Source organism: Solenopsis invicta, chromosome 10 (assembly GCF_016802725.1).
Source record: "Solenopsis invicta isolate M01_SB chromosome 10, UNIL_Sinv_3.0, whole genome shotgun sequence".
Taxonomy (NCBI): domain Eukaryota; kingdom Metazoa; phylum Arthropoda; class Insecta; order Hymenoptera; family Formicidae; genus Solenopsis; species Solenopsis invicta.
In genome coordinates, this window is record NC_052673.1 from 15,221,115 (window position 1) to 15,233,759 (window position 12,645).

The window sequence follows — 12,645 nt, forward strand, 5'->3', positions numbered from 1 at the left end:
TTAAATGAGTATTCCATAAATTTGTATACATATTACATACATTTATAATGTATACAGTAATACGGAGGAAATAATCAATCTGTTGATCATGTTTATTTGTCTTATATTTTGTATCGTAATAAACAACGCACACATACAAGATCGCTAGAATAAGAAAATGTAGATGCAAGTATTATAGTCTAGTACACAATTTATTACATACATTTCTTCTTCTGTTATCAAGAAGTTACATCTCTGATTGTAGTTACACTTCTCTCGTTCAAATTTAAATTATCGCGTCTTACAAAACAATAGTTATTTCTCTAACAATACTTAGGAGAACACGCCCTTGTTACGCTGTAACTTTAATTATTACCACTATAAAATCCGTCTTATTGCCGGGTATCAATTTATACAAAGTAATATAATATTTGGCCATACAAAATATTGAAGAGTAATAGGTAGACGTCGCAGACTTCGCCATTATCCTTTCAAATCTTTATTGCGCAAAATTTAATTGAACAGATAGTTCTTGGATGCTTTTCAAGAAGTACTTAAGCATTTAAACAATAATTTCGCAGATAAAATATAAATACGATTGATGTATGTGTGAATTAATTTTGAGTTTCAAGTAGTAACAATGTCGCGTGGCACATATAGGTACACATATAATATGTATTTAACTTAGAATGATACAAATAAATTATCACAAATGTATTGTAAAAAAATTCTAATGTAGATCTATAAATGAATCACGATAACAAAAGCGCTAACAATATGATTAAATATCAATAATGTTTTCTAAACTTAGATTAAAACATCTATCTAAAACTATCAAAGATAAAGTCACAACATAGTGTGAAAGTAAAATTGACTAAATCACATACTAATGATAATAAACTCGGAAGTTTATGCCATCGAATTGTCAAATCTTTCAGTTATACAGCGTACAAAAGAATAACCTTATCATATGTTTTACTAATGTTCTTTTGTAGTGAATCCTATTATCCCCCCCGCCCTTCGAACATTAGCACCAGTTTTAAGTGTCATGATATAAATTTAATGTATAGTACATTATGATTTATATTTATGTTTTGTTATAGTGCATATATAGTTTATATAAATTATATTATTGAAATTAACGTATCTGTGAATATATTGTAGAAATTAAGAGAACAAATTTATGAAATGTTTACAGAGTTGATCTTAATAAAAGCTCAAGTGCGTAATACGGAAACAATCGGTTATCTCTTTCTCAATTTCGCATGAAACATTGATGGAGTTATATATCTGTACATGGATAATTTCTTAATATTTTACAATGACCTTTGAGCAGCTAAATAAGGAAAGACAGTAGTTATGGAAAACAAGATTTTACAAAAAGTAGGATAAGTTCATGTTACTTCTTTCCTTTGATATCTCTTTATGTTCTATATTGCACATTAAGAACATTCTTAAATCAAGATTTTGTAATGTATCTATTATAATTTTTTTTTAATTAGTTTTTGTTATTTTATATAAATTTATTTTTGCATCTGAATATTATATTTTATTTACAAAACAAGAAAGAGAATAAATTTTACAATTATCTATTGATTAAATCAATATCATAATATATCAAAATTAGTTCAAATCATAAATATGTAACTAAAATGTTGATATAACTGAATTAATATAATATCACACCAGCAACACTATGTAACATTAGCGTTAAATAAATTCGACCTAATAATTAAATTGCAAAGTTTAGTTACCACCTATTAGTATTTTACCATTTTAAATCAACAGACTTTGCATATTTCAGAAATATTACTATGTCCGCGCAATCAAAGTTTGTGTACATGAACATTTTTTTTAATTGAATCTCTGCAGTATCATAGGAGGAAGTCACTTATTCATTAATATTATCGCTATTTTGTTCGCTATACAATTATTTAAAAATCCTATGTGTAATGTTATCGAAAAGCAAATTATACAATGATGAAGCAGTCTTAAACAAATTGGCGCGATGTGTATCTATAACATCATCAATGGACGAGATTTTGTAAAATAATACTTAATGTCATATTTACTATTAAAGTGAATGTGCCAATGGTACCATTGTTAAAGGTTTTTATAATACTAATAGGATGAAGTTTCCTTTAAGATGAGCCTTTTCTTCTTTTATGTGTAACCTTGCTATTGGATGGATCATCCTTTGTTTCTTTATCTTGTTCTTGAGCTCCAAACCCTATATAATAAAACATATCAAATATACGTACATTATGCCATTCCTAAAACAAAAAGTAGATAAATGGTGGTCATCACTATATTCCATAAACTTTTTACATGAGCAATTTTTCTAATAGATTAAAAAAAATAATTCTTTTCTAACCTAAATTATAAACAATATTTTTTAAATTTAGCAATTTTTAAATGTAAATAATTATAAAGTGATTTTTTAGAAGTTAATCTTACTAATAGTTTTAAAAATAACTAGCAAATGCATCAATTCGAATTAAAATTGACAATATTTAATAAATATTTGGTTCATAATATATTATTTGTGTGTGTGTGTGTGTGTGTGTGTGTGTGTGTGTGTGTGTGTGTGTGTGCGTGCGCGCGCGCGTGTAATATATATATTATATATATATATATATATATATATATATATATATATAATTAATCTTACGTTTTCTCTTTGCCACACGTGAACGTGTCACACGCGGACTATTTTTGGAATTGGTTACAGGAACAGTCGTCTCGATCTTTTTTCTTAATCGTGCAACTTCTTCCATTGCAGGTGTCATCCATTTGGGTTTGAGTTCATTACTGGGTTTTGAAAAATCATGAAAACAATCAAATATAGTAAAAATATGATTAAATAAAAAAAATATAAACTAGATATTTACTCTGATGACTTTGGTGGTGCTTTATGCCTAAATGAACCGGATTGCTTTTCCTTCATTTTACGAAGCACTTCTAACATTGCGTAAGTCGGTAGAGATGGTGGCCGCGGAGATGTGGACGATGGTGGTGTAAGAGGTGGCGTGAGAGGCGAAGGTGGCAGTTGAGTACTGATTTTTGCAAGTTTGTCTGGGTGCAGAGCTAATACTGCTTCCCAACTAAACTCTTTTTTCTGGACTGGTGGCTTAGGCTGTGTATTTCGTGTTATTCGTATCTAGAATAAATAGTATTAAAGTAATAATCAGTTGTGTATATATGAATTTACAAATATTATATACAAGAGATACTTAATACTAAATAAATTCAAATTCAAATTTTCACCTCGCCGTTTACAGGCCTGCAAGGCTTCCTTTCTCTCAAATATGGACGTTCAAAAAATATCGAGCTTGTAAGATTTTCATTAGACTCTTTCATATTATAAAGACATGTAGGAATATTGCCATCTTGGCTGCTGTGTAGAAATAAATTCCGTAAATAGGAATAGTTAGGCTTGGTCTCAAACTCTAGCTCGGTAATATACTTCATATACTTCATGATTGCAGCTATAAAAAAATAAGTTTTATATAAAATAATATAAATACTATTGTATATATACAAAACAGATCTTTTTTTAAATTACTAAATTAATTATTTATATTTTTACTAACCTGGTGGTTTTTTCTTATCAGGGAAGCACTTATCCATAAATAGAGGTAAGTCTGATAAAAGAATTTCTTTTTGTTGATGAACTTCTTCGGGATCCATTACAAAACTTATATCATTACTATCTTTCTCCCAAGGTAGCTTTCCACACATCCATTGTATAATATTATATCCTAAAGTTTCTAAGTCTCCTCTTCTTGAATGTGCTAAAAAATATTTGATTTAATATAAGCATGAAGTAATTTAATCTCATTTAGTAAAATAAGAAATAGAAGAAAGTTCGGTTTATCAAATTCAGTTATACATTAAAATACTCTTTACTTGATAATTCTTTTATCAAGATTAATTATTCCTGTCAATTCTTCTTCAAGAAAAAAATTTATACTTTTTATAATCTCGATATAATAATTTGTAACTATGCAAGAATTATTAAAATGATCAACATACTTCCATGATGAGCGTCCCGCGATGTAAATTCTAAAGTGCCCTCGTGAGCTCTTCTCTCATCATGTACGAATGGTTTATGTTCACCGGTTCCTGTGCGGAAGCGATATGCCAGTCCATAGTCCACTAAGTACGCCATGGATTTTTCCTTTCCTATTCCGTTCCCATATGATAATAAGATATTTGGTCCCTTAATATCCGCATGAGCATATCCCTTACTGTGAATATACTCCAGTGCATCCAACTATAAAAAAAAGATTAAAGTTTTTGAGTAATTATATACAAGTTTAATTTCATCGACTGTTGATTACAAAACTTCCAAGTGATACCAAGTATGAAACTTACCATTTGTACAGCTAACGTATTAACAAGCTTCGTTGGTAATTTTTTTCTATGTGATAGAAATAATTTTCCAATATCTACTCCATATCGCGGTATTACTAGAAACCTGTATCGTTGACCTCCATAAGCATGAGATCCCGATCCTTCATATGTGGGAACACCAATTCTCCTCTTTCCCTGTGACTCACACCAACTTTGGACTGTAAAATATACCAGATCAAGATATAATCGCTTTACGAACGTGTGAATGTGTGTGTTCGCGCCTACGCGCGTCTAAATTATAAATACAGTTTAATATAAATTTTGTTACCCGCATGTTACTTACTCATGTGCTTGCGTGCCGCTCTTATATAAAAATTCATTTCCACAAATAATGGCCCATTATTATGAGGTTCAATCTTTACGACATATTTTGCATCTTGGCCAACAGGTGATGTAATGTCATTAGAGGCTGTGAAAGAAGAAACAATATTATGACTCACATACATTGTTCTATACATGTGTACAAATTATTTCAAAATTATAAATAGAAACAAATTATAAATATGAGAATATTTACCGAGATATATATCTCCAAAACCACCATATCCAATGGTATTTCCTAGTCTCCATTTATTTTGTGTAATATCCATCAAGATTTCTCCTGCTGGCAGTTGTATTGGTAACTTACAACCTGCAGCTGCCATTCTCTTCATAGGCACATCCTCTGCTCGTCTTGGTGGCATTCTATCGCTATTAAATTATTCATATATATATATGTGAATAATTTAGATTTTTTTAATTTATATATATATATAGATTAAAAAAATATATAGACTTGACAAAAGTAATACACCTCATACCTCACACAGAAAAATTCATCCAACATTCACAATGAAATTCGTTCTTGCTATCAGAATTGTATCATAAAAGGTAAAACTTGTTTGATACAAATACAATAGCAACAAATTGCATTAAACAAAATCTCACAACCTTGTATAAACAAGAACACATCAGGGATATTAATAATCTTATACTTTATTTTTTTATTTATTTTTTTTAAATGCTGCTTGCATACATTTTTTGATGCTTTATCTAATATTAATTTATTTATAATTACATAAAAATATTTCTCATTAAAGTAACACATACATGTATATATATATATATAATTATATATATTAATTTCATAGTATAAACAAATTTTATATATTAAAGATTACCTATATATACATTTATAATTAAGAATAAAAAGTAGATGTTTATAACATTAAAAAATATAAATTCGTATATTTAATATTTTTGATTAAAACAGATAAGCTAAATTAGTTTTTTAATAAATTACAAATATATGAACTATATATGTTTACTTTATTATTCTTCGCAATCTTTCCCTTGATTCAATCCTTTTTCAAAAATCCAATCAAATAAAATGTAATATACCGCACAGTAAAACATTATTCCTCTTTAAGAATATTGTTCATTACTATATATAGAGCTAAAATACATTATATATTTTAGTTTACAGTCTATTGAATGTAAATTAAAATATATGTACATAGAAATTGCCTTAAATTGAGAAGAAGACTACTGAGCATTGTTTAGTGACTATGGTTTATCACACATATTTAATCATCTGCCCTACTTTGCATGCTAAAAGCTATTATATGTAAAGTTATTAAAATTATAAAAACATAGATGTATTTTAATTCGTAAAACATCCAAATTAATACTGTTGCATTTTTAATGAAATATAAATAGTGTATGCATGTACAATATAAAATACAAATATATAATGGTTAAATATTATGCTTCTCTATTTAAATACCTTTATATATAATGAAGGCTTTTTAGAATATTTCAGTGAAAAGTAATCAAATTGGCGACACACAAAACTTGCTACTTTCAAAATCCACTAGCAACAATTATTGATAATGTGCAGACATACTTAATGCAATATTTCTATGCACATGGCACATATTTTCAGTGAACCATTATAATGGCATTTACACGTGATGCGACATTACGACTTACATTTTACACGTAATTCACAACAAACTTATAAAGTTACTTAAAGAAAAAAGAACTGATAAAGTGTTTCCATAAACCAATTACTACATTAATAATTGGTGTTACTTCATCAATTAACAGATTAATAATCATCAATTATTGATATAATCAGTTTATTAAAACACATACTAATTCTTTTTTCAAGAGTACCAGGAAATAGTGCAATCCTCGCAAACTTGTGGATTAATTATGTAAAATAATCAAAAAGAATTCCAATAACGCCATATCAATAATGGATTATCGTACATAAAAGAGCGTACACAAAAGATCTTTACAAATGGATTTCGACAAGAACACTATCGACAACACTGGATTTATTTTCTACGCGTCAACATGCCCGTTCTAAATAATAAAACATACTTACATGGACGCACGTACTTTTCTAACGACCTTTCTTTCTACTTTTCTGTATTGTTACTTAAGAAGAGGAAGTCATAATCGCGTATTTGAACGGCGAGCACTCGAGGAAAACGTCTCGGTGGAAACAAAATTTCGCAATCAGTTAGGTCTCGCTGAACGCTAAGCGCATTCCGCAAGGTTAATCAGGAAGGGTTCGCGTATTCGCGACCGAGAGTCAGGCGTTTGGGTACGTGTTGCCGTTCGAGGTACCATACACGACGATCAGCCGGTACCTGTCCTCGGAGACGTGCGTACCAAAGACCTCCCGACGCGCGAAGGAAGAGTAACGCTGTGTGCAGGACGTGGATTGTCCCGCGGTCAGGGTGCGATCACGATCCTGCGGTACCTAACCGGTCTAACGTAAAGTGCGCCGCGTACGCTCGACAGATGCGCGAGGAGACGTCCCGAGGTTTTGTTGACGCCGAACGACGCCAAACGACGCGAGCAAGTAGAAGCGGGAAGCGCGATCCAAACCGAACGTGTCGACGATCTGTCGCTCGCCGCCGCTCTTGGCCGACGGACACGGTCGAATCGCGCAACCTGGGTCTCCGTCTCGGGGTACTCGCGCGCGCTTTTCCGCACCGTGCCCGACGGGTCACATCATCGCACCGCCTCGTAAACACGCTCCTATGCCAATCAGCTGGAACCAGTCCTCGACAATCACACCTTGCATAGGAGAAGCGCGTAACGTCGCGCGACAAACGACAGTACGGCTGTACGGCCAGCCGAATCAAGTCGCTCTTTTTTTCGAATGCGATAGAATGCAACGGAAAACGATTAACTAATGGGGAATTTGCACCACACGCGATCTACGACCAATAACGTCTTGTGTCCAAAGAAAGATGCGTCCAATAGAAAAATGCGCTTGCCGAGGACGATGGTGTCCCCAACTAGGGTTTTGAGAAACTCGTTCACCCATTGGACGTTGAATGACAATGTTGGACGAGTGAACTCTCCTTAAAACCGGCACCGACCGGCGTAATCAGGAATGTTCGTGCTGTTTGCACTTTTTGCACTTTGAATCTTTGCTTTCTCTCTCTCTCTTCAACGCCCGAATGCATACTTATCTCGTTTCAAGTGTGAATATTTTGGAAGATTTTCAACGAACAGATCTATCGAAACAATTTTTTAAAAAGAAATTTTGGAACATTGCTACTGCGGACGCGCTACCAGAGTTATGCCATATATTTTAAGATTACGTCTACATTATTGCTCTTAAGTTTTTACGCACTGCAAATTACGGTTAGGTTCCAAAACGTTCTTTTCGGGGAAAATTTTACTCGAAATATATATAGTATACATAACGTATACTATATTATGTCGAGACAAATTTTCCTCGTAGAGGATGTTTTGGAATGTAGCCCAGGTAAATATACAGGAATCGCCATGTGCGTGATCTTTATTTTTTAAATATATTTTATTAATGAGAAATGAGAAATTTTATTACTAATCGATATTCACAGGGCGTACAAACGGTATTGCATTGCGCGACGGAATCATCGTCCGAGGAAAGCGAACATCTGTATCGCGACTGCAAACTTTTTTTTACGTAAACAATACGTAATGTTTACATAAACCTCATTCATGTAGACAATACAAATGTGTAAAATATGTAAACTGTTGTAAATTGAGTAATATAGAGCATAATACAGAAAAAAGGAATTAACTTTTAAAATTGTTAATACAATTGATTTTAATATGTTGATAATAAAAATGTGTATTAAATATATAATATTAACAATTAGAAAATTAAAGAAAAATTATATATCACTTTTCATCATTATTATAAAAATTTGATATATCATATTTTTTAACTAATTTCAAATATGTATTTTATAAATATTACATATAAGGTTTAAATCTTTTATAATTTATAAGTTTATATAGATGACAATTTATACATAATTTAGTCTACATAATTTTATTTATGCATAATATAGACTATATTTTTCGCGTAAATGCACAATCCTGGCGCTAACTTTCAGTTTTACAATATTGGGATGTTACAAAATTTATCAAAAAAATGTTTCAACTTTGCTGAAGAACATAAAACAAATAATACACATGAAAACAACTGCAAACATAAAATTAATTTGAATTAACTTCAATCAATATATTCACAACAATTGACACAAAATCGTTTGATAAAATTTAAAAATTTGAAGGAGCTATTTAGAATTTTATTCTAAATACATACATTTTTTCTATGCTTAATTTTTAGAGTTACGATACTTTACATCAGACTGTTCAACGTGAAATGAACAGAAGGCCGCACTCGTAAAGGATTTATAGAATTTACAGATTGTGTTGGCATTTAATATATAAAGATAAATATACATATACATCAAAATATAGAAGATATGTATCTTACCTTAAAATATACATATATATAAAATTTATTTGCTATGACATTAAATATATAAAAATGGAAATAAAAATGTGCCACATTAACATTGTCTATTTCCTATATATGTATACAAATAAATATCGAATAATTACTTAGAATACGATAAAGGTGAAATTACAATGGCACAATGAAGAGCAAAAGTGCTCTCCGATTTATATGTAAGTAGAATTGCATTTGCATCGAGAGTCCTTTCCTTTATAAGTCTAATCACTGTGATTTCTCCTTCAGCAACTAACCAATAAATTATTGGAGAAGAAAGAGAATCACAATGCAAGTGCAATTTTCTGCTACTTCAGAAGAGAACAGTATTTTTGCTGTCAATTGTACATGTACAACATGGGCATGTATCCTAAAATCATTTATTTCGTGACCTCCTTTATGCCAGTCAATTTCATACTTACTTCCCACAGACGGAGCGCTACTTCTGATTCTAGATTCTTTTTAGAGATGTAAAGGTTGCAGTCGCGATACATATGTCCACTTTCCTCAGACAACGATGATTCTGTCGCGCAATGCAATACCGTTTGAGCACCCTGTGAATATTGATTTGTAGTAGAATGTCTCATTTCTTATTAATAAAAAACATTTCAAAGATAAAGATTGGTGATTCTTGTATATTTACCTGATTTGGAGTACGTAAAAACATAAGAGCTATAGGCGAAAAGATGATATAATGAAACCAGCTTCTTTTCACGTTTCTGAAGAGACCAGTATAGGTAAATCCAGGACACACCATGTAAACGTTAACTCCAGTATTTTTTGTTCGATTTGCAAGTTCAGTGGCAAAGTATGCATTAGCAAGTTTTGAGTTGCAGTAACCAGGATTCATTCTACTTTTTACTGGCAATGCTTTCTCCCCATTTAGATTGGAAAAATCTATTACTCCAGATTCCATAAGCTTGGATGTCACTACTACTATTCTATATGAAAAAAATTTTACTTTAATATTGTTTTGTCAATCTAAAGTATTATCCTGTACTAACCTGCTGGGAGCACTTTCCTTCAGACAATCCAGAAGTAAATTGGTAAGTAGAAAGTGGCCTAAATGATTTACTCCAAAATGTATCTCAAACCCATCTTTTGTCAATGCGTGATCTTTCAGAGGTGCATATACCCCAGCATTATTGATTAACACGTGAATCTGGGGAAATTTCTTCACTACTTCATTGGCAAAATCTCTGATCGATGAGAAAGACGCCAGATCCAGCTCCATAGGAATCTGCATAAGAGGTACTATACATTGAATACACATTAAGTTAGAAAGTAAGACAGATAAAAATAGTCTTGCAAAAATAGAATTTCATAATTTGACATGTAAGAGTTGTTGGTTCAATTTTGCTAAGAAAGCATAATGCTTACCAGCTCGCCAGTGGATATTTTGTAACGTATTTCTGCTATAGCATTTTTCGCATTCTGTACATTCCTGCAGGCCATAATAACCGTTGCTTTTCGCTTGGCAAGCTCCTTTGTCGTCTCCTTGCCGATGCCAGAGTTGGCACCGGTTACAAGAAACACCCGACCCTGCAGATTACTAGTGCTCTTGCATCTGCCCCAACTATGCTCTCGACATTTGCGGAGCAGGCCGATAAGCAGGGCCACCGAGAGTATGAAGTAGCACCACGGAGATACCATATTGACATCGGTTCAACTGCACGACATGAGACTAAGTTCCAAGTTCGGCGTGTAAATCACGATGACTGGCTAATGCATGTTAATCGTGGCGCAATATGCACGTTCGTTTCGATCGAAATGGAGCCTCACTCTACTTCGTTGGGTACGACATCACGGCTGCAACTGGAGTTCACCGTGACCGAGTGCAAAAAAACATCGGTCCAAAGGCGAATCTTATCTCGAAGCACTCAACAAGCAATTGCACATTTCGAACCAAGTAATCATCGCAACATCACAAGTGTGCCGCCTGGTGCCCAATGATGCCGCCACCGCGAGCTGCTCCGACGACGCGGACCTTTATTTACAATCGCAGCGCGCAGGCACCGTACGCAAGCGCCATACACAACAGGTGCAGTTGGGTGTAGAAGGTGCAGTATCCGCAACGTCGACCAGTCGGATCAGCCGCAGCGATATCTGCTGTGAATCTGCTCCTGGCGTGTGAAGTTAGCCGCGCGATTTACGAATTCTCCACCATATTGGCTTTGTCCGTTACGCGAACTCGTAGTTTCGTGAGAACACTCGTGCTTTTGCATTTTTCATCGTGTCGAAATGGAGTTATGAGTAACGTGAGTATCACACGCGATCGTCATACGAAGTGCCGTGCGATGTAGTTTAACGACCAACGCACGGGTAATCGTCATCGACGTGTCTGCGAGTTATCTTGTGCGGGTGCCGCTGCCGCGTAAACAAGCGGCGTCGGATGAATCATCGTTTTACGTTCTTCGCGTCGTTTGTTTATCTCGGCAAAGTCAGGCGTGATCGAAAGTGTCGTACAAATAAGTATCGCGCGACTTATTCGAGTTATTGTAGTGTGCAAGTGATTAACGTAACGAGTGCCATAAAAGAAAAGCAATGGCGTACTTCGAGGACCGAGAGCAGGAGGAGGACCAGATCAAGAGCATCGGCGGAACAACCGACAACTGCACCTTCGTCCACTTACCGCGCGTTTGAATTAATTACGCGTAATGCACGTCGCGGTCAATTATTGCTCGAGATATGAGACGAGTGACCCTGCGATCTCAAATTAAAGCTAAAATATCCGTGAGATACACGGATATGAACATACAACCGTCACTTATCGTACGGGACGACAAGGATGCAAGTTGAAATGCGCCACGACCTTCCGCCGTGCTCCCTAATCGACCGACTGCTGCTACTACGTAGCGACGGCGGTAGCGGCGCAGCGGCGCGCAGGCGCCAGTCACGTGAGTCATACGTCACGCGTCACGCCAGCTACGCAGTAGCAGCCATAGCAGCAGTCGGTCGGTTAGGGAGCACGGCGAAAGATCGCGGCGTGTCGCGGTGCATTTCAACTTACATCCTCGTCGTTTCGTACGAGTTTTTGACGCGAGCTAGTGTTTCGAGAGTACCGTGGAGTGTCGAAAGTGAAGTGAAGTGAAGTGTCGGGCGTTCGTGAGTAAATAATTCTCATGGGTAAATAATTAGATATATCATTGATCGTTAATTGATTGTTAATTGCTTTGGATATTATTTCAACTACATATTTATACATTACAGATTAATGCAGTTTCAACTCCGCCGTTGTGCATCAGTGTCAGTAAGTCTAATACTATTTTTATCTTATCATAAATTGAGTCACAGATGTGACGATTACTAACATCACTAAAAAGATTGAGTATGGGAGAGAGAAACTAAAACGCTTTAGGCTAAGTTTTGAAGCATTTTAGATTAAGCTAAACTAAATTTTAGGATGTAAGAATAATAATAGACAAAGCAGGAGCTTTTGCAAGCCATTAGGAATGTAA

At 34.0% G+C, this 12,645-nt stretch overlaps 3 protein-coding genes across 5 annotated transcripts in view; 1 reads left to right on the forward strand and 2 right to left on the reverse strand.

The window, feature by feature from the left end:
- Positions 1-86: 86 nt before the first annotated feature.
- LOC105197868 (serine/threonine-protein kinase VRK1) lies at positions 87-7,566 on the reverse strand. Of its 3 annotated transcripts, none has more exons than XM_039454104.1 (10): positions 6,781-7,566; positions 4,913-5,085; positions 4,679-4,804; positions 4,357-4,553; positions 4,015-4,255; positions 3,573-3,773; positions 3,247-3,467; positions 2,871-3,139; positions 2,651-2,790; positions 2,121-2,209 (listed from the first exon to the last, which is right to left on the reverse strand). In XM_039454104.1, exons 2-10 carry the CDS (start codon positions 5,076-5,078, stop codon positions 2,121-2,123), a joined length of 1,650 nt encoding a protein of 549 aa, XP_039310038.1. In that variant the 5' UTR covers positions 5,079-5,085; positions 6,781-7,566. The 3 variants fall into 3 exon arrangements, with proteins under 3 accessions (XP_039310036.1, XP_039310038.1, XP_039310037.1); XM_039454103.1 differs by having other exon boundaries at positions 6,767-7,565; XM_039454102.1 differs by lacking the exon at positions 6,781-7,566 and having other exon boundaries at positions 87-2,209; positions 4,913-5,078.
- A 1,316-nt stretch (positions 7,567-8,882) lies between these two features.
- LOC105197866 (retinol dehydrogenase 11) lies at positions 8,883-11,184 on the reverse strand. The gene is made up of 4 exons (XM_011164454.3): positions 10,568-11,184; positions 10,192-10,427; positions 9,831-10,128; positions 8,883-9,741 (listed from the first exon to the last, which is right to left on the reverse strand). The coding sequence occupies exons 1-4, from the start codon at positions 10,838-10,840 to the stop codon at positions 9,568-9,570; spliced, it is 981 nt and encodes a 326-aa protein (XP_011162756.1). The 5' UTR covers positions 10,841-11,184; the 3' UTR covers positions 8,883-9,567.
- Positions 11,185-12,145: 961 nt separating this feature from the next.
- The window catches only part of LOC105197865 (histone-lysine N-methyltransferase trithorax), a 102,044-nt gene continuing 101,544 nt past the window's right edge, over positions 12,146-12,645 (forward strand). Inside the window, exons 1-2 of the mRNA XM_039454105.1 lie at positions 12,146-12,313; positions 12,398-12,437. Coding sequence (XP_039310039.1) covers positions 12,402-12,437 — 36 coding nt within the window. The 5' untranslated portion in view covers positions 12,146-12,313; positions 12,398-12,401. The remainder of the gene's footprint in view (positions 12,314-12,397; positions 12,438-12,645) is intronic.

Bases quoted from the DNA above. Each gene is read 5' to 3' on its own strand.
- LOC105197868 (XM_039454102.1), bottom strand. From the start codon at position 5,078: ATGCCACCAAGACGAGCAGAGGATGTGCCTATGAAGAGAATGGCAGCT. The intron at 4,554-4,678 runs GTAAGTAACATG...TATATTTTACAG, and splicing joins AGCGGCACGCAAGCACATGA to TCCAAAGTTGGTGTGAGTCA. The intron at 3,140-3,246 runs GTGAAAATTTGA...TATTTATTCTAG, and splicing joins GCAGGCCTGTAAACGGCGAG to ATACGAATAACACGAAATAC.
- LOC105197866 (XM_011164454.3), bottom strand. From the start codon at position 10,840: ATGGTATCTCCGTGGTGCTACTTCATACTCTCGGTGGCCCTGCTTATC. The intron at 10,129-10,191 runs GTTAGTACAGGA...TTTTTCATATAG, and splicing joins AAGGAAAGTGCTCCCAGCAG to AATAGTAGTAGTGACATCCA. The intron at 9,742-9,830 runs GTAAATATACAA...CAATATTCACAG, and splicing joins TTTTACGTACTCCAAATCAG to GGTGCTCAAACGGTATTGCA.